Raw genomic sequence first — 19,662 nt, 5'->3', positions numbered from 1 at the left:
AAAACCTTATTCATCCTAGAGCCTACTAGTCCAAAGTTGGAAGGAAGGAAAACTTGTACTACATTAAGGCATCTTGAGGTATCCAGGAATGATGCCTCAAGAAAAAACAACACCTTTCAGAAAGAAATATATTCTATGCTACAACTAATTCAGCAAAATTTACTTTAACGTGATTATTATATTTTAAAAAATATACTCCATTACATAATGGACAATGGACAAATATATACATTGCATATACTTTATTTCTGTCCAGATAATGTTTCAACAAAAAAAATCCTGTATGAATTATTTATTATTGCAGAAATTGGTCTTGTCTGAATTAGTATATCTAAATCCTAAAACCTCTCAAAGTGCTGCATGTCCAAGGTAATATCCAGCATAAAAAATAAGTCCCACTTATTTATCTTCTACCTTACTTTGTCCATATGTCTGCTTCTTTATGTGTTGATATATAATATCAAAAGTTTGTGAAAGTTGAGATAACAAATCTGTGAGAAGAAAAGATTAATCAAAGAATTTCACTAATGAAGGAATGCTTGCTATGGAATGGTCATGGTTGCAACTGTGGGAAAAGATTAATTTTAATGCCCTGCCTGCACTTTCTCTGTAGGGAAGAGGATTCAGACGCTAAAGAAAGAAAAATTTGCATTACAACCTTATAATCCAAATAGCTATTGTTAAAATTGTTGTCATGTTATCCACTAAAATATGTTCCTTATTCTTTTCCTACAGGGCTGAGAAGGAGTGAAAGCCTGTCAGAGAAGCAGGTGAAGGAAGCTAAGTCTAAATGCAAAAGTATTGCTCTCTTACTGACAGCAGCTCCAAATCCCAAGTCCAAAGGAGTGTTGATGTTTAAGAAGCGTCGCCAAAGGGCCAGAAAATATACTTTAGTTAGTTACGGCACTGGGGAACTAGAACGTTACGAAGACGAAGGTGAAGAAGACGAGGGTGAAGAAGGTGACAAGGAGAACACTTTTGAGGTAACTTTATTTGGCACAAGTGAGTCAGAAATTGATGAAGATTTCTTCTCTGACCTGGATAAAGAAGAACGGATTGTGACATTTGATTGGGATACTGGACTACTTGAGATTGAAAAAAAAACCAAACGTGGGGACGAGATGTCACAGCTGCTTCCAGAGACCAAGGGCAAAGGGGCACTCATGTTTGCCAAAAGACGTCAAAGAGTAGACCAGGTCACTGCTGAACAGGAAGCAATGAAGATGCAGGGTATGCATAGAATTGAGGCACATCGAGAGGCCACTTCAACAGAGATGACCCAAAATATGAGTTCTTCCTTTTATCAGGCAAAACAAGAAGAATCTGCCAGAATGCAGAAAAGCCATATAAGCAAAAGCTACATAGAAATGAACCATAATCCTAGGACAACCATTCAGCAAAATGGCATCAGGGTTCTCCCAGAGATAAATATGATATATCCACCTCCAGAAGCTGTTAGCTTGCCTACTTCAAACAAAACAGCCAAACCTTTCCCTGGTGTTCAGAACAGAGCAGCAGTTCCATTTTCACCCCCGAGAAGCATGGTTAGTCTTCCCTCTGAGCTACCTGCCCCACCTCCTTATACTTCAGTCAGTCCACCACCTGAAACATTATATAGAACTGTTTTGACTCCAATGGCCACAAGCATGAATCAGTCAACATTGTGGTCTCCAACAGAATCAACAGAGCAGATTGCATCCAGGGATGAACGGATTGCTGTGCCCGCAATAAGAACTGGAATATTACAGGAGGCCAAGAGAAGAAGCACTGCAAAGCCTATGTTTACATTTAAAGAAGCTCCCAAAATGAGTCCAAATCCTGCTCTTTTGTCCCTCGTACAGAATACAGAAGGCAAAAAACCTGGTACTGGTGGCTTTGAATCAGGTCCTGAAGAAGACTACCTCAGCTTGGGAGCAGAGGCCTGCAATTTCATGCAAATCCAGGCAGCCAAACAAAAGATCCCACCCCCAGTTGCTCCCAAACCCTCAGTAAAGGTTTCTCCTACTACCGCAACACCTATTTCACCAGTCTGGTCACCTCCAGTTGTGGCTGTTACTCAAGCTCCCATCTTTCCAGTTCCAAAATCTCCAGAAGTAGTAAGTCCAGCAGTCATCAAAGTAGCACAACCAGCTTATCCCCCTCCACAACCTTCTCAACCTCCACAGCCTCCTAATACTCTTAATCTGGAGTCTTCCTTTAAGGGGGCTCAAGTTTCATCATCCCACCAAAATTATACCCCTAAAACAACACCTCTCACTCCATTAGGAAATGCTGTTCTTGCTGGTGGAATGGGGCCAGCTTTTGAGATGCCCCCAGCATTGAGTGGTAAGGGGGCTCAACTCTTTGCTAAAAGGCAATCACGGATGGAAAAGTATGTAGTAGACTCAGAAACTGTGCAAGCCAATCGGCCCCGGGCTTTATCCCCAACTCCATCATTACCAGCATCTTGGAAATATTCATCAAATGTTCGAGCACCACCCCCTGTGGCTTATAATCCCATCCAGTCTCCATCTTATCCTCTTGCTGCTACCAAACCTCAGTCAAAACATCCTGGACCTACCAAAACTACTAAGAAAAAATCTAAGAAACCACTAAGCTCCTTAGAAGTGATGAAGCATCAGCCATACCAGCTTAATGCATCTTTATTTACTTTTCAAGCTCCATCTGATACTAAGGAAAATCTCCTTCCCAAACATCTGTCCAAGATTGATTCAGTGTCTGCCTTGAAACAAGCTCTACCATCAAGAGTACTCAATGCTGATTCTCCCTCTAATGTTCAAGCTTCTTCAGTATATTCTGTACCAGCCTACAATTCACAACCATTCTTCCCATCAAATGCTTCTAGTCCTGTAATTGAGTCCTATACATCAACGGGCTGTCCTACATTTTTGAAGCAAGAACCAGCAGCATCTCCTGTATTCTCTGTTCCCAGGCCAAAATTCTCAGCCAAGAAAGTTGGTGTCACAGCACAGGTGTGGAAACCGACAGCTATTGAAGAGTAAAATATAGATACAACTCACTGTTCACTTTGTTTGCCTGAATTCTTTGTAATCGTAACCTGACACCCAAAATGATCCTTAGTTTACTTAATAATTTTCAAATATATCACATAAAATTGGGTCCAAAAAAGGCTTAAGCCTGAAAATTTATGCACATTTACCGTGATATAATAAATTCAGTGATAATTATTTCAGGTAACTGTGCATACGTCAATTATTTTACATGAATTAAAATGAATATTAAATTGCAAAAATTGTATGCATTTATGAATAAAATAATTATATTACTATTATCCAAGCTGGCACATAGGATATTCTATAACAGTCATGTACTAGTATTAAGTAAGTAGTATATTAGGCATTAGTGCTTTGATACAGACATAGTCAATGGATTCTGTTCCTGCATTTTATCAATTAAAACATAGTTTTCACCAGGTTTTACTCTTAGGGAAGGAAAATATGCTAATCCAGCAGCCTGAATATAGCCAACCAATTATTTCTGGAAAATGGAAATATTATCACTCATGAATATAGTTTGTATACAACACAGATTTGACCCAATTCTGCAATTGAAACCTTATAAAAATTCTCTTAAGCCTCCTCATTATAATGGGGTAAGTTCTATTGTTAACTGTTTGTATTGCATCTACTGTATGAGTGTGGGAACGTATAATTTTCTTTTTGTGTTCCCACAATCAAAAGTTGAATATGTAAAATTGTAAACTCAAAGCGGAAATTCCTTGATTCTTAGCTAAGATTACAGATAGACCAGGTAAAGTACATGATTTTGAGAATATTCCTATGTAAATTAAGCCTTATGTAAACACTCAGATAATAAGGCTGTGTTTCATATAATTCCTATCCCTATAAGATAATTTGTGTATGTTAGCACAGATAGGTTGCTTTTTTTTGTTCAGTTGTAATACTTTCACACAAGGGGGCCCTCGGGGTAGTTTAAATATGGCACATTATCATGAATTACCTCTGATTCTCTCTTCTTGGAACTATAAGTATCTTTTAAGGAAGATTATAGCAAGTCTTGGAGAAAGAAAGACATTAGGGAAAGAAGCTTAGTCTGTTTCCCTTTTTAAACAACGTTGATCTCTTCGACATTAGCGTGGTTCTTTGACTGTCATTAGAAAAATTAATTAGAACTCTTGAAGAGCCAAGAAGATAAGCTGGCTTCTACAGCTTTGGAAATGGTGCAATATGTCATTGTGAAAGCAGAGTGACTAAAATCTGAAAGAACATATCCCTGCATATCAGTTTTGCAACCAGAATAGTGATGTGCCAAAAACCTGATTGAAATATGATATGGCTTGACTCCTGACCTCATTGCTGATCACTGGGGCACATTCTTGTTTTCACTTGGGACTTTCTGATCTTGCTTCTTTCACTTGTATTTCTTTTCACTATATTCTTGTTTTCACTCTGCTTTTAATTAATATGTGGTGGACCAGGAGGATCAAGACACTGTTACCATGCCATCTTCTGCTAAGATTATACCTCCTTATTTCAGTCTTTGGATACAAATGGACAATATTTTTATGTCCAGGAATGTTTCAATTTGTAGGTGGATATTTACAGATCAATGCACTCAGATGAGTTTAACCCATATTCACAAAGTTGGTTAAGAAGTAACTAATTGATGGCTTTTTCCTGTTCTTTCACTGAATGTGTTTGCTAATAATTAGTTAAACTAGTACAACAAACTAATAGCATAATCCTATGTCTTTTACAAAGTAATTCCTACTAGTGTCTGAGGAATTTACCCTCAGAATATTGTCCTTAGGATTGTGCCTAAATAGTATGAATTAATTTAAATCTATGGAAATTCTATTCTTAGTTTGAGGTAAGCTATAAATATGGTGAAACAGTTTAATAATAAGATTTTATGTAAAGGCACCTACTACTGATGAAGTCTGCTTTGGGAACTGCACAGTACCCATCAAGACTGATGTTGTCTATTTTGACTCTGAAACTCAGGTTGAGACCTTTGTCAACACTGCCACTTTGTCCTGTTAATTGGAGATGCCAAGGACCTCTGCTGTCAATAATCCACTAAAAATTCTTGACTCCTTGGATTTCTTTGAAAGTGAAATGAATTTGTGCTCTGCCTGTTACTCCGTTCACAATAACCACTTGGCTAGGACAACTCAAGAAAGAGACATATTATGGTAATTTGTTCAGCCATTAAAAGAATGATATGAAATTAATTTCAGAAGCTTCTGATTCAATATTACTAAAATATAAATGATTATGAATCATATACATGCACCTACTCACCTTTACCAATAATCATAATTAAAATGTCTTTGTAGACAGTGTATGCCCTGACACACAGAAACATAAAGCAAAATATAATTTCGTGGTTTCCATTTCCACCATTGTGGCATGACATTATGTTTAAAAAGAAAAATGTAAGAGAAGCCATAGAATAGATTATATGAACAGATTGCTGCAGACTGTGGAATTATGGACACAAGACAAGTGAGAACAGCATTTCCTCTATAATATAGATGGGGGTTTTTTTGTCTTTGTAAGGTTGGAGATTTGTGCATGTTGAAGGACAAATTTAAAAAGGAAAAAGATGTGAAATGTGCCTTATAGTGTTATGCGTTTGGAAGAGATTTAAGATTTTATATATGCAGATCAAGCATTCCTTGACAATACATATCTTTATCTATATTGCATAAACAAACTGCTGGACTAGCACCATGGTCTTATATATATTGATCAAGTATTTATCTTAATTACCATAGGACCTGTCTGGTGTTCCAAGTGCTACTTGGCTTTAGATAAATTATTTTATCTGAATTAGCCAATATTGGAAGTCAAGGGTGATTGTTTAATTTTTTTAATAAATCAACAATCTGCACAGAAATGTATTCAGAGGATTCTTTTCAATACAATCTAAGATTATATGGTACCAATATTTTAATCCTCTTGAGATCTTTCTGTTCATTTTCCAATTGCAACTTGCTGTATTTTTCTCTAACATTAAAACTGTTCCTTTCTTCATTTTTATTTTTCTTTCATTTCACAAATATTTACCTGCAATTTTAAAATATTAGCTTTCCTTTCTTTCATATTTGCTTCCTTTCCTAAAATAACTTAGAATACTGCATTAAAGTAGATCAATAACTCTACTTAATCCATATTCTTGAATCTGCCCCTTAACTATATTACCACTAGCAAACTAGTGTAGAGTAACATTATAGTCTTGTATCTTTCTGCCGAATGATAGATAAAGGAAATAATCAGAATAATTTCCCAGTTTTGGCCATAATGTCATTCTGTTTCAGTGGATTATCCTCCCAAGGGTGGTTATTCTGCTTCTATATATCTTCTATTATTCTATAATTCCATATTCCTGATGTTCATCTTCTCAAGCTCTTCCCTATAGAATTCCTCAGCTTTGAGTATGGTGAATGGCTCTTATCATATCTGTCAGAATTGAATTATGAATTGAACTGATAGGGTGGGATCCTGTGAATATGCACATGGAAATTTTAATGTAGACACAGGGGTCTGATCTTATTTATTTAAAAAAGGTGTAATGTGTTAGCATGAATTGCTTTTTATTGAAATCTATGTTTTCTGAAGTAGATTAATGAATGCTTTGAGGCTTGAAAGTGTGACTGAGCCAGGGTATGCCAAAAAAGTGAAGACAGCAGTCATGATCTTATAACCAAAGCTCCACTCCTTTCTTGTGTGTGATATGAAGAAATATACAAAAGGATTATGACCACTGCCTTGATTTTTTTTAACCCTGGCTCCCATCCCCTCACTGCCCTTTAACCGACCAAGTTATTGAAAATTACGATTCTGACATGACTTGGAACCATACACAACATAGCATGAGGAAGTCTGCAAATTAAATAGTTTTAACTTGTTGAACATATTTGTTTCAATCAAAGATAGCTTCTGTATAAAGGTGTCTTGTATAATAATTTCTCTCCTAAAGAAGAGTAATACACTTACAATTATTAAATGCTCTTTTCAAAATAACCACCTACAACATTTATTTAAGAAGACATACTGTTAAATAAATGTTGTAGGTGGTTATTTTGAAAAGAGCATTTAACAATTATTAAATGCTCTTTTCAAAATAACCACCTACAACATTTATTTAAGAAGACATACTGTTGTGGATTTGTACACTGTGTCACTTCAATGTTTACTTTTAAAAAGTATTTTCTGGAAACTCTACCATGGTCCCCTACATATTGCTATGGCACTGGGAAAGCATGTTCTCTTTCTGAGTTGGAGAGAGGTTTAGAATGCTTCTCATATTTTACTTCACAGGGAATAGTTCCCAAAGGGGATTGGTAATAGAATACAGTGCCTCTCGCCTCTTGGTCAAATATGGCCTAAGGACAGGAATGACTGAAAGCCATAGCCAGCTGCTGAGTAGTGTGAGTGACTTCAATGAATGGTATCTGTTCCTACTGATTAAATAAACCAATTACTATCACTCCTAACCACAACTCCAATAAGCACTAACTGTCATTCTTATTGAAAGGCACAGAAGTCTCAAGGAAAAATAGAAATCATGACTTAAGGTTTTGTAGAATATTCTCAAACTAGTCTGAATTGTCAAGGAATTGCCATGCTTTGTTTTCTTTTTGAAGTACCCATGTTTGGGGGCAATTTCATTAGAAAAGAAACACATTAAGAAGCCAGCAAATAAGATAAGGGACACAAAACTTTGGAGAGTTGTGGACATTATTAAACCTCAAAAGTATTCTGTACATAATAATTTTCATGCTCCAAATCATGATTAAGCCTCAAGTGTTAAACGCAGAAATATATATTTCATCCTGCTCTTCCAAAAGCTGGTGTGACATAAGGATAACCTGTGAGATGGGAGTTGGATATTATGCTGAATGATAAGAATGAATGTTGTGAAAGGACATTTATAGTCACAAAGCAGTGGGTGTTTTACCTACCAGAGCTCCTTCTTCAGTAGTGTCTCTTTCCTATTTCCCAAATTTATTACCAATTTGGAATAGACCACCAATTGGCAGAATGGCCTACAAAAAGTGGTTGTGGAGGAAATTAATAACATTTAAGCATGCACACATACCAGATAGCCACCCTCATCAAATTCTTGCAGTCCCTACATTCATGTTGCAGTCTCTGACAAATATGAGCTTGTGAAATAAGTGCTTTGTATAGGTTCTCACTAAGGAAGCAGGAAAGCTTTAGAGCAAGAACTGAACTGAAGAAGCTTCTTGTATGAGAAGTTAAATATTTTCAAGGAAAAAAACAAGAAAGTTCAGTTGCCTTTTGAAAAAGCACCTTTGGGTTTACTGAACTCAGAAAGTGCCTTTACTGTATGTGTTTGAAACGTATCATCTTTTTTTCAAATTTCCCTACTCTTCTATAGCATATAGCATAGGAGGGGAAGTGATGGCTAATAGCTGAGCTTGTTAGCTGGAAAATTGACAGCCCAGGTTTGAGATTCAAGTGCCATGCAATGGGGTGAGCGCCCATTACTTGCCTCAGCTCCTGCCCACCTAGCAGTTTAAAAGCATGCAAATGAGAGTAGATAAATAGGTACCACTTTGGTGGGAAGGTAACAGCATTCCATGCACCTTGGTGTATAGTCATGCTGACTACATGACCATGGAAATGTCTTCGGACAATTCTGGCTCCCTCAGCTAAGAAATGGAGATGAGCACTGCTCCCTTGAATCAGAAATGACTGGCTCAGAGAAACATTTACCTTTACCTTCTATAGCAGCAGTCCCCAAACTTTCTGGCTCCAGGGACCAGTGGCAGTGGCAGGGGGGGGATGATTTTCCATGCACTAACTATATCCTGCACATATGCAAATGAAGCTTCACATGCTTGCCTGCTGCTTGCGCTGCCCTATTTTCAACCAATCTATGGACCATGGGTTGGGGACTTCTGATCTATAACATATTTAATTGGACGATACAGTTAGAATGTATTCATGGTGCACTTTTCCAAAATAATCCTCTCATTGTAAAAAGGCAATGTTAAATAACAGAGAAATTATAGCAATTGAATTCAGTGGTATGGTGCCCTTATAGTCTTCCATACTTTTCCAACCCCTTTAGAATCATCTAAACTATGGTAATCCTAATATACTTTTCTGTTGTGAAGGCATAAACAGTCATGAGATGTCACCAAATTCCCTAATACTTGTAAGTAAATGCTACTATTACCACAAGTAGTATGGTAATAAGAAGATTGCTGTATCCAAAATAATTGACTAAAACATCTGAAAATCACCAGATATACTTTTCACCAGAAATGAAAGAAACAAAAGAGAAAAGCATTCTAATGGAAATTACAAAGGTAAATGTGTGGATAGATTTGTTTGTTCAAGGGCATTCTTTAAAAAGAGAATAGAGTGAAGCAAAAGAAGATTATATTTATTTTATCTATTTATCTATTTATTTATTTATTTATTTAACAGATTTATATTCTGTTAATGTGAAGATATAGAGAATGCTAATCTAGATTAGAGTTGCAACAGGAAGAAAAGAAAAGGTTAAAAGGTTAAAATGATTTAATGCAGGGCTTTTCAACCTTTTCACCCATTGTACCACTTTTAGAATATGGCATCATCCAAGTACCACCAGCCGCCTAGCAAGGTGTCAAAAACTTGATGACCAAAAAAAGGGGAAAAAAATTGATGAAGTACACGTAGTCCTCAACTTAGATCAGTTAGCTTAGTGACTGTTTGAAGTTACAATGGCACTGAAAAAAGTGCCCCCCAAGCCACAGCCAAGCAAGACACCTGCCTGACGGCCCGGCAGCGCTTTTCCTCCTGTCCGAGGTTTTCATTGTTGTGAGCATTTCTGTTGAGGATTGGCAATGGGGGTGGGGTGGGGTGTTTGGTTTTTATTCCCCACCCCCATCTGCTGGGTGGTTGCAGCAGGTTTTGATCACTTCACATGACCCTGGGACACTGGGACCGTCATAAATATGAATCAGTTGCCAAGCATCTGAATGTAAATCACAAGACCCTGGAGATGCTGAAACATTTCAGCTGATCGGTGCTTCTTCTGGGCTCAGAAGTGCCAGGATCAGCGCCGAGCTCCAGCTGGATCCTGGCCCTGATCCTGGCGCTTCCGCTGACCCCTGACAGCACTGAAGAAGCACTGATCCTGGCGCTTCCACTGAGCCCTGACATCCCTGCAGCTCCAGCTATCTCTCACTCAGGCTTGTGCGGTGCTGCCACTGGTTCAGCTCATTCCTCTCTCCCGCTACCACTTTTCTAGGATGTTTGTGTACCACCTGCCAGGTGCCAATGTACCACAGGTGGTACCCTTACCACTGGTTGAAAAGCCCTGATTTAATGTGTCATATTAGGAGTCTAATTCAAATAGGAAGAAAGGGAGGGAGGATAGATGGAAGAAGCTATACTTTTTAGGTAGTCTTTGGAATAAATAAAATGTCTATCAGCCATCCGTCTCTAAAATAGTTTCATAATTTTTAGAAGACTTTTGAAGATAGATATATCAGTGGGAAGAAAAAATGAAATAAATAAATTAAAGGTGAACATCAATTTGTTAAATGGAACAATCAGATATATTCAGCTATGTTACTAAAGAAGCCTACTATTACTTACTAAATATTAAATTATGTAATAAATATATTTTTTGGTGGTTTGGATTGGTTGAATTCAAATTAGTTGATGTTTGCACCACATTCTGGTTTTAAATGGTATAGGCAAATATTTTAAAAAGAAATTCCACTATTTTGAATAAGTTAGTTATAGATTGAAATGTGCAAAATGTCAGAAATTCCATATATTTTTGCATAGCAGTATGTATTTTATTCCCTATGATAGTAGTATTGTGTTTTACATTTAAATCCCCATAATTCCTAGAGGGCACAATAAAATCTAGGAGAAATGTAGCTCTTTCTACCTGGGAACCTATATGTGTGTACTGTGTGGACATTTCTCCATCAGGTCTTGCAAATACTGTACAGCAGTCTCTTTGCAGACAAAGGGAAGAGCAAACTTTGAAAGAGAAAGATGGCCCTCAAGAGAGAATTTCTTCCATATATATCCATTCCCTAACCCTAATGAGCTCTCTGAATTACAGAGATGCTCAGCTGTTCAGGCCTTTCAAAGAAAAATCTCCCAGTATATTCTAAAAACGTTAGAATGCCAGGATATCAGACAATGGTGCTGGTGCTGGCAAAAATACTACAAGATCATTTTCTATGAAATGTTTCAAGACTGTTTTATGCAACCATATAATTCTAAGAAATATGAGACTGACTCTATTCTTTCAGTGTATGCCTCTGTGTCTTGTGAATCATCATTGCAGAAGACTTTTAAAAAAAAATAGTGAAAGAACTATACCAGCCTTAATATATACTTTAATTGACATAATCTGCCAATTAATTTCTGACCAAAAATAATTGCACCCATTTGCAAAATTCTTTAGCATCTTGTTCTAAGTAATTCATTCTTGTGAGATATTATTGCTGGTTTCCAGAAGGTGGCAATGCTGAATGTCTTTTATTGTACAACCTAGACTGTTACTTGTTTTTAAACAACAGAATTCAAGTGAGTAATACTGAACTATTATGAAATGCATTTATTACAAGCGGGAAGCTTGTGCTCTTTTAAATTAGCAATGGCATAATTCAATGTAATTCTAGTGTTAATCCGTGTTGGGTTCACATGTATAAGCTTCAGGTTTTGTGTTTCCATTTTCTCTCTCCTCCTTTCAGTATCTCTAAATGTTTACACCCATTAATTAGACACATTTTTTTTATTCTATCAAACTGAAGGCTGTGGTTAAGCTTAACTATGGATCATAGAGAAAAACCTGAATAATAAAGCATGGATTGAAATTGATAATTCCTTTTCATTTTATTTAAGAACAGCTATTGGGTTTGGATTTGATGTAGTATTATTATTTTAAGAGAACCATTTTTTAACCATGGAGAAAGAAGCATTGAGAAGGCCAAGGTTCTCTCATAGAAAACTACTAAAGTATGGCCACTATTCTACTTTATGTCTATGGACTAAACCAGGGGCAGGCAACCTTGGCTCTTTTATGACTCATGGACTTCAACTCCCAGAATTCCTGAGCCAGCCACGCTGAGGGAAAATGGAGAGGTTTCCAAGCTGAGCCATGCTGGCTCAGGAATTATGGGAGTTGAAGTCCATGAGTCATAAAAGAGCCAAGGTTGCCTACCCCTGGACTAAACAAAGCTATGAAAGCAAGCTATCTTAATTGTATTAGCCTTTGCTGCCTTATTTATTTTAATATTTCTAATAATTCATAAAGTTGCCCATTTTTGCCTATTTTGCCTTTTATAATCAGTTTGAACAGGATGAAGAAATGCAGCTAATTTTTGTAAAGCATGCTACTATTTTTGGGTCAGATAGAGTTACTATGTGACTATTCTGGTGCTAGGCATTTGTTTACCCTTTTGATCCCTTGCTGAGATCTCATTCCAATAACCTGATTTACAAGGATTGTTGCCATTATTTATAAGACAATTCTTTCTTTCAAGTATGCATTCCCTGCTAAGAGAATTTTCTTCAGTTATTATTTATTTTTTTATTTTTTTATTTTTTTTTTATTTTAATTTAATTTCTATACTGCCCTTCTCCCGAAGGACTCAGGGCGGTGTACAGGGCAAATACAATAAAAATACAATATACAAAAGTTAAAAAAAATAATGCAGCCCAATTCCAATAAAATTAATACAATAATATTAAAATACCCCAAACCCATCAGACCAGGCCGGCTTGTTCAAATAAGTATGTTTTTAGGTCACGTCGGAAGGAGCGAAGTTCGGGAGCCATCCGGAGCTCAACCGGTAAACGGTTCCAAAGGTCTGGCGCGCCCACAGAGAACGCCTTCCCCCTGGGGGTCTCCAGTCGACACTCTTTGACCGACAGCACCCTAAGGAGGCCCTCTCTGTGGGAGCGCACTGGACGAAGGGAAGTTGATGCCGGCAGCAGGTGCTCCCGTAAGTAATCCGGACCCATGCCATTTAGGGCTTTATAGGTCATTACCAGCACCTTGAATCTTACCCGGAGGGCAACCGGAAGCCAATGCAGCTCGCGGAGTAGAGGTGTTACATGGGAGTATCGGGAAACCCCCACCACCACTCGCGCGGCTGCATTCTGCACCAGCTGAAGCCTCCGAGTAGTCCTCAAGGGCAGCCCCATGTAGAGAGCATTGCAGTAGTCCAAAAACTAGATCAGCAATGAAGATACAAATCTTGGTATGGGACATCATACCAGAATGAGAATTCCTTGATGGTTTTCTGAAGCTGGGGTACATTAATAAGCTGGAAATAAGTGCTTCTATTTCAGGGCTGTTTATATAACAGCATAAAAAAAAGAACATTAGAGCAGATTTTTCAGGGCATTGAAACAATCACAAAAGGCAAGTTGGATGCAATTTTTTATTTAGAAATATTATATTAGAACAGCGACCCTCCCAACCTTTTAAGCACCAGGGACCGGTTCCGTGGAAAAAGGTTTTTCTGTGGACCACAAGGGGCATGGTATCGCATGCTGCCTGCATCCCATGGATGGAGTATCGCTTGTTCGCACAGCCTAGTTTCTGCCATGCTGCGGTGCAGTGCTGGTCCACGGACAGGGGTTGGGGAATCCTGTATTAGAAAATGCTTATCAGCAGGAAAATATTTAGGAAAATCTTGATATTCTTTTTAAACCTTCCACTACTCTAGTTAGTATTCTTGCTGCTTCCGATTCCAAACTGGGTTAACAAGTTACACATTTTGTTTTAAAATTGCATAAACTGTGACTGGCATAATATTATAGGCTTTATTGACCATTACAGCACAACTTCCATTTTCTTAATATTACCTTCATACCAAATGATTGTAAAGCCACACAAGTAAATATGGGACATTAATAAACAATTAATTTAAAGCAGTCTGGTTAACAACTGTGGCTTTAAGCTGATGCAACAGTGCAACAAAAATTTAACATGATATCATCATCTCGACATGATGACCTTGGGTTATGATCTTTTGGCAATGTTGCACCAGAACAGTAATGCTTGTGTAATGTGAAGTTAGAACATTAGATTGCAAATAGCATCTACAATTTATTTTTAGGGTTTCATAGCTTGATATTTCAAGCAATGATTCTTTTCTTCCAGAATTTTCTTTGCTTCCATAGTAAGCAAAAAAAGGTCGTAGAACCAGGCAGTGACAACTTCGTAGTTTGCTTCACTAATTCATTCATTCACCTTTCTTTTTTTACAAAGACTAGTAAGAAAGAACAAACAAACAAAACAACAGAAAACATCAATGTAAATTTCTTTGTGTATATGGGTATATCAGAGTAGAATATACCATTCTAATGTTATAATATACTGTTATTTAACCCAAACTGTAAAAACCAAGCTATGAATAGCAACAATTACAACATCAACAACAAAATTAATTATACCAATTTCCTTACACACACACACACACACACTTTATTGCTTTAGATTTGTGACCTTATTTTATTTATTTATTTATTTTATTTTAATTCCATTTATATCCCGCCCTTCTCCGAAGACTCAGGGCGGCTTACAAGCTTAGCAGTAGCCTTCATTCTATGTATATGCCTGCTTATTAGGGCTTTTCTCACACCCCCCAAGCGGCATTATTACAAAGTCAGCTTAATTGCCCCCAATTTGTCATTTCAACTCCATTGCATTTCCTTATTACTTCACTAGCTTTTTATTGCTATGCAAAGAAATGCCTCTAAAGGACAATGGCTTCACTTCAAACCTAGTTTAAGTAGTTTATGGACTAAATTTACCCATAGCTTCAATTCTAATGCTACATTTATTTTTCCATGACTATAATAGACAGTAGAGAGTCAGTGTGGCGTAGTGGTTAAGGTATCGGGCTAAAAGTCAAAGACCGTGAGGAGTTCTAGTTACAGCAAAGCCAGCTTGGTGATCTTGGGTCAGTCTCTCTCTCTCAACCCTAGGACGGAGACAATGGATGAAAAATGCAGGGACTAGCCCAGGCTGTCACAGAAAGTAAAGGCTGATTCATAGGAACAAAACAAAACCCTAGTAAGTAGGCAATTTCAAAATGAAACCTTATTTTCACCAAGCTCAACTCTTGGTAATACACCCATTAGGTTTCTTTGTGTCGATAAATAATGGTTTTTCTATTGCTGTCTTCTGAGATACAATTTTGACTTCTAGTCTAGCCTAGTATTATCTGGAGGCTATTTCCTAAAATGCACTAATTGTTAACACTGACAATTGGGTTTCTTATTTTAATGCTTTCTTGAATTTGTTAATAATAGTTGATCACAGGTTCTGGAGATAGTTTCATTAAAAAAGAAAAATAAATATCTCGGCGGCTTTCGATACCATCGACCATGGTATCTTGCTGCGGCGTCTCAGGGGATTGGGAGTGGGAGGCACAGTTCTTCAGTGGTTCTCCTCCTATCTCCTGGGACGCTCGCAGTCGGTGTTGGCAGGGGGGCAGAGATCGGCCCCTAGGTCTCTCGTTTGTGGAGTTCCTCAGGGGTCGGTTCTCTCGCCTCTCCTGTTCAACATCTACATGAAACCGCTGGGTGAGATCATTCGTGGTTTTGGAGTTGGGTATCATCAATATGCCGATGATACCCAACTTTTCTTTTCGACCCCAAACCACCCCAGTGATGCCCTCGCTGTGATGTCCCGTTGCCTGGAGGCGGTTCGGGTCTGGATGGGGAGGAACAGACTTCAACTCAACCCTGACAAGACTGAGTGGCTGTACATTCCGGCATCCCGGGACATTCAAAATGTTCCATCTCTTTCAATGGGGGGTGAGCTCTTACCCCCCGTGGATAGGGCTCGCAACTTGGGAGTCCTCCTAGATTCACGGCTTACCCTGGAAGATCATATAGTGGCCGTGACTAGGGGGGCTTTCGCCCAGGTTCGCCTGGTGCGCCAGTTGCGGCCCTATCTGGACCGGGATGCCTTGTGTACGGTCACTCATGCGCTCGTGACCTCTCGCCTTGACTACTGTAATGCTCTCTACATGGGGCTTCCCTTGAAGACCACTCGGAGGCTCCAACTGGTGCAGAATGCGGCCGCGAGAGTTGTCTTGGGAGTTTCCCGGTACTCCCATGTTACACCTTTGCTCCGCGAGCTGCATTGGCTACCAGTTGTCTTCCGGGTGAGGTTCAAGGTCTTGGTTATGATCTTCAAGTCCTTACATGGCATGGGTCCGGGTTACCTCAGGGACCACCTGCTGCCGGTGTCAACTTCCCTCCGCCCAGTACGTGCCCACAGAGAGGGCCTCCTCAGGGTGCCTCCGGTCAGGGAATGCCGACTGGTGGCCCCCAGGGGGAGGGCCTTCTCTGTGGGCGCTCCGGCATTATGGAACCAACTGCCGGTGGAGCTCCGGATGGCATCAGACCTCCGAACCTTCCGTCGGGGGTTGAAGACCCACTTATTCGAATTAGCTGGTCTGGCCTGATGGGGGATTATGGGTTTTAAATTTGGTGTTTTTAGTATTGTATTATTGTTTTTAACTGGGCATTGATTTAATTTCTTTCTAACTTTTGTACCGTTATTTATATATGCCCTGTGAACCGCCCTGAGTCCCTAGGGAGAAGGGCGGTATAGAAATCAAATAAACATAAACATAAACATAAACATGAAATTATATTTTCCTTTAAATACATCATTCAGCAAAAACACACCAGCTTTTTAAAATGTTTGTCAGAATGCTTTATTCTTATAACACTGAAAAGCTACTTGGGTATTTAAAAAAGCAACCTTACTACTTCAGATAAATAGATTAAAAAATTGCTCTACTTTTGGAATCTTTGTCACTGATATTAAAGAATGTAATAACTCTAAGCCTTTATTGTTTCTAGGAAAAAGGCAGTGAACGATCTTTATCAGTTCCTGGATGGCTACCTTCCACTTCTTCCAGATCCATGTCCCCAGTTTCTCCTGTGATGGTCCAACCCACTCCTGGTTATACTACCAAAGCACCAGCAGAAGTTGAAAAGCCTGGGAAGAGGCTGACCCCTTGGGAAGCAGCAGCTAAGTCTCCCCTTGGATTTGTGGATGATGCCTTTGGTCCCCAAACCATTCAAGAAACTATTGTTGCAAATGTCATGTCAGCGGCTCGTAGGAAAACATTATCTACGCCACCTGATGACTGGAAGAGAAAAGTGGCTTATGAGCATCCAGCTCCAAGCGTCCGTTCTAAATTAGCCTCACTTGGAAGGAGCTACTCAGTGGCCACATTACCTGCCAGGTTATCAATGTCTGCTCCTAGCTCCATTGTCCATTATGGTTCCCGTCTGCAGCCTGCATATTATAGTCAACATGGCCAAACTGATCCTGGTATGATTTCCATGGAATCTAGATCTGATTACTGTCTATCAATGGCTGACTCCAATTATAATCCACATCCAAAGGGATGGAGGCGTCAAACATGAAAAGCAAATGAGTCTGATGTAGTTTCCTTTCTTGAAGGTCTCCATATTCTAAAATGAGAAGTGTGAATATATGTTTTCTGGCCTGGTAAAATCAAAATTTATCTAGAATGGGACACTATGATTTGTCAGCATTATAAAAGACCTTGATCCCAGATTTTCTTTGTCGTGTGTGTGTGTGTGTGTGTGTGTGTGTGTGTGTGTGTGTGTGTGAGTGTGTGTGGGGGTGGGGTGGGGGTGTGTGCTTGAGAGAAATATGCATTGATAGACACAGGATGAAATCTAGTTTATATAAAAACAAATCACAAAATAGTGTTTTGATGTCCTTCCATATGTGAAATTTTAAACTGGGAAGGGTATAATTGTGCAATATCAACACCTGTGAATTATCCAATTAATCATTATAAATAATGTAATCTTAGTTATCATGAAGAAAGTTATTTCCTTTTGTTTCTTATACAAGCCTACTTATGGTTAGCTAAATGTTTATTTGTACTATTGGTTATGTTCTGATATGCTGTGGTTTGGTCGTCTTTATTGGCTATGCAAATGTTATTCCTAACCTAAAGAGTTCAGTTGCATTATTTTTATCTTTCTGAGACTCAGATAGGATTTTTTTTCTAAACTGGTTAGGGAAAGATAATAGGGTCTAAAGTTTCATTCGGCTGATACTTCAAAGTTTTCTGGCTGGAGAAACATACTTCAGTGGATGAACACAGATTTTGCTTTCAGAAGGTCCTAGATCAGGGGTAGGCAACCTTGGCTCTTTTATGATTCATGGACTTCAACTCCCAGAATTCATGGATTCATGGACTTCAACTCCCAGCTGGCTCAAGAATTCTGGGAGTTGAAGTCCACAAGTCATAAAAGAGCCAAGTTTGCCTACCCCTGTCCTAGATGAATTCTTAGCATTTCTGGTTAAAAACCTTAGATAGCAATTGAAGAAAAGTCTTCTCACTGAGATTTTGGAAAGAAACTGTCACTCTGAATAGACAACTTTACCTTCTTGAAGGCATCTACAAACTCATGTTGTGCTCACTCATTCCAAATTTCTTTTTGTTTATATTACCAGCTTGGGGAAACATCAGCACAAATGGCCTCAGTGTCAGAAAATCATTTTTATGACTGAAGGTATAACAACAAAAGTACAATTAGAAATGAATAGCATAGCAGATGACAGGAAATGGAAAGACAACTCAATTTGTGAGGTAAAACAGTCCTCGGAGCATGAGTGGATAATTGTATCTTCCAGAGAGTGCTACACCGCAATCCCAACATCTCTCACACTGGTCACGCTAGCTGCTGTGAATTTTAAATCAGCAACTTCTGTAGGATCACAGATATTTTATCCCTGCCTTGGAATAAAATACTACTCATTGCACTATGATATACTACAATCAGTGGTGGGATTCAGAAACGTGAACAACCAGTTCTCTGTGTGGATGCCACTTCCAGAAGTCCATTCTGGGTCTGGGCAACAAAAAATTAGCTACCGGTTCTGCCAAAGTGGTGTGAACTGGCTGAATCCCACCACTGACTACAATCCTGGGAATTTAAATTCATTTCATTCACTTCTTTGTTTTAGACTTTAGCTGTGATATTTTTAATTTCTTTCTAAAAATCTAGATATTCCAAGAACAAATAAAATATGAAGATACTTCTTTTCACATCTATTCAAAGGATAACCAAGCAGGTTCTAATATATTCACTGTTTCCTGAATAAGGCAGGGAGAGATAACTGTTTAAAAAGTGCTTTACAAGTAATTCTCAATTTACAATAGTTCGTTTAGTGATTGTTCAAAGTTACAATGGCACTGAAAAAAGTGACTTATGACTATTTTTCACACTTACAAAGGTTGCAGCATCCCCATGGTCACGTGATTTACATTCAGATGCTTGACAACTGACTCATACTTATCCCCCTTTGCGACTTTCTGATAAAGTCAATGGGGAAACCAGATTCATTTAACAGCAGTGTTACTAATTTAACAACTGCAGTGATTCACTTAACAAATGTGGCAAGAAACATCATAAAATGGGGCAAAACCTACTTTAAAAATTTCTCACTTAACAACATAGTTTTTGGGCTCAATTGTGGTCGTAAATTGAGGACTACTGTCTTGGGTCTTCATTTCTGCTGCTAAAATCTGATGAATGTTAACTCAGGAGCAACTACCATTAAATTCAACGGTCCTTTCTAGTAAGGATTAAGGTTATAGCCTATCTT

The 19,662-nt window shown here is 38.4% G+C and overlaps 1 protein-coding gene across 1 annotated transcript in view; it reads left to right on the top strand.

Moving 5' to 3' along the window:
* The window catches only part of SYNPO2 (synaptopodin 2), a gene marked incomplete at its 5' end in the record, with an annotated part of 109,403 nt that extends 91,930 nt beyond the window's left edge, over nt 1–17,473 (top strand). The window contains 2 exons of the mRNA XM_081332242.1: nt 736–2,972; nt 16,866–17,473. Of these exons, the coding sequence (XP_081188368.1) occupies nt 736–2,972; nt 16,866–17,438 (2,810 nt within the window). The 3' untranslated portion in view covers nt 17,439–17,473. The remainder of the gene's footprint in view (nt 1–735; nt 2,973–16,865) is intronic.
* Nucleotides 17,474–19,662: the final 2,189 nt, after the last annotated feature.

This window comes from Vipera berus (assembly GCF_964194415.1).
Source record: "Vipera berus genome assembly, chromosome: 7".
In the NCBI taxonomy this organism is placed as follows: Eukaryota; Metazoa; Chordata; class Lepidosauria; order Squamata; family Viperidae; genus Vipera; species Vipera berus.
Note: the sequence above shows the minus strand (reverse complement) of the source record. Positions and strands in the feature narration are given on the sequence as shown.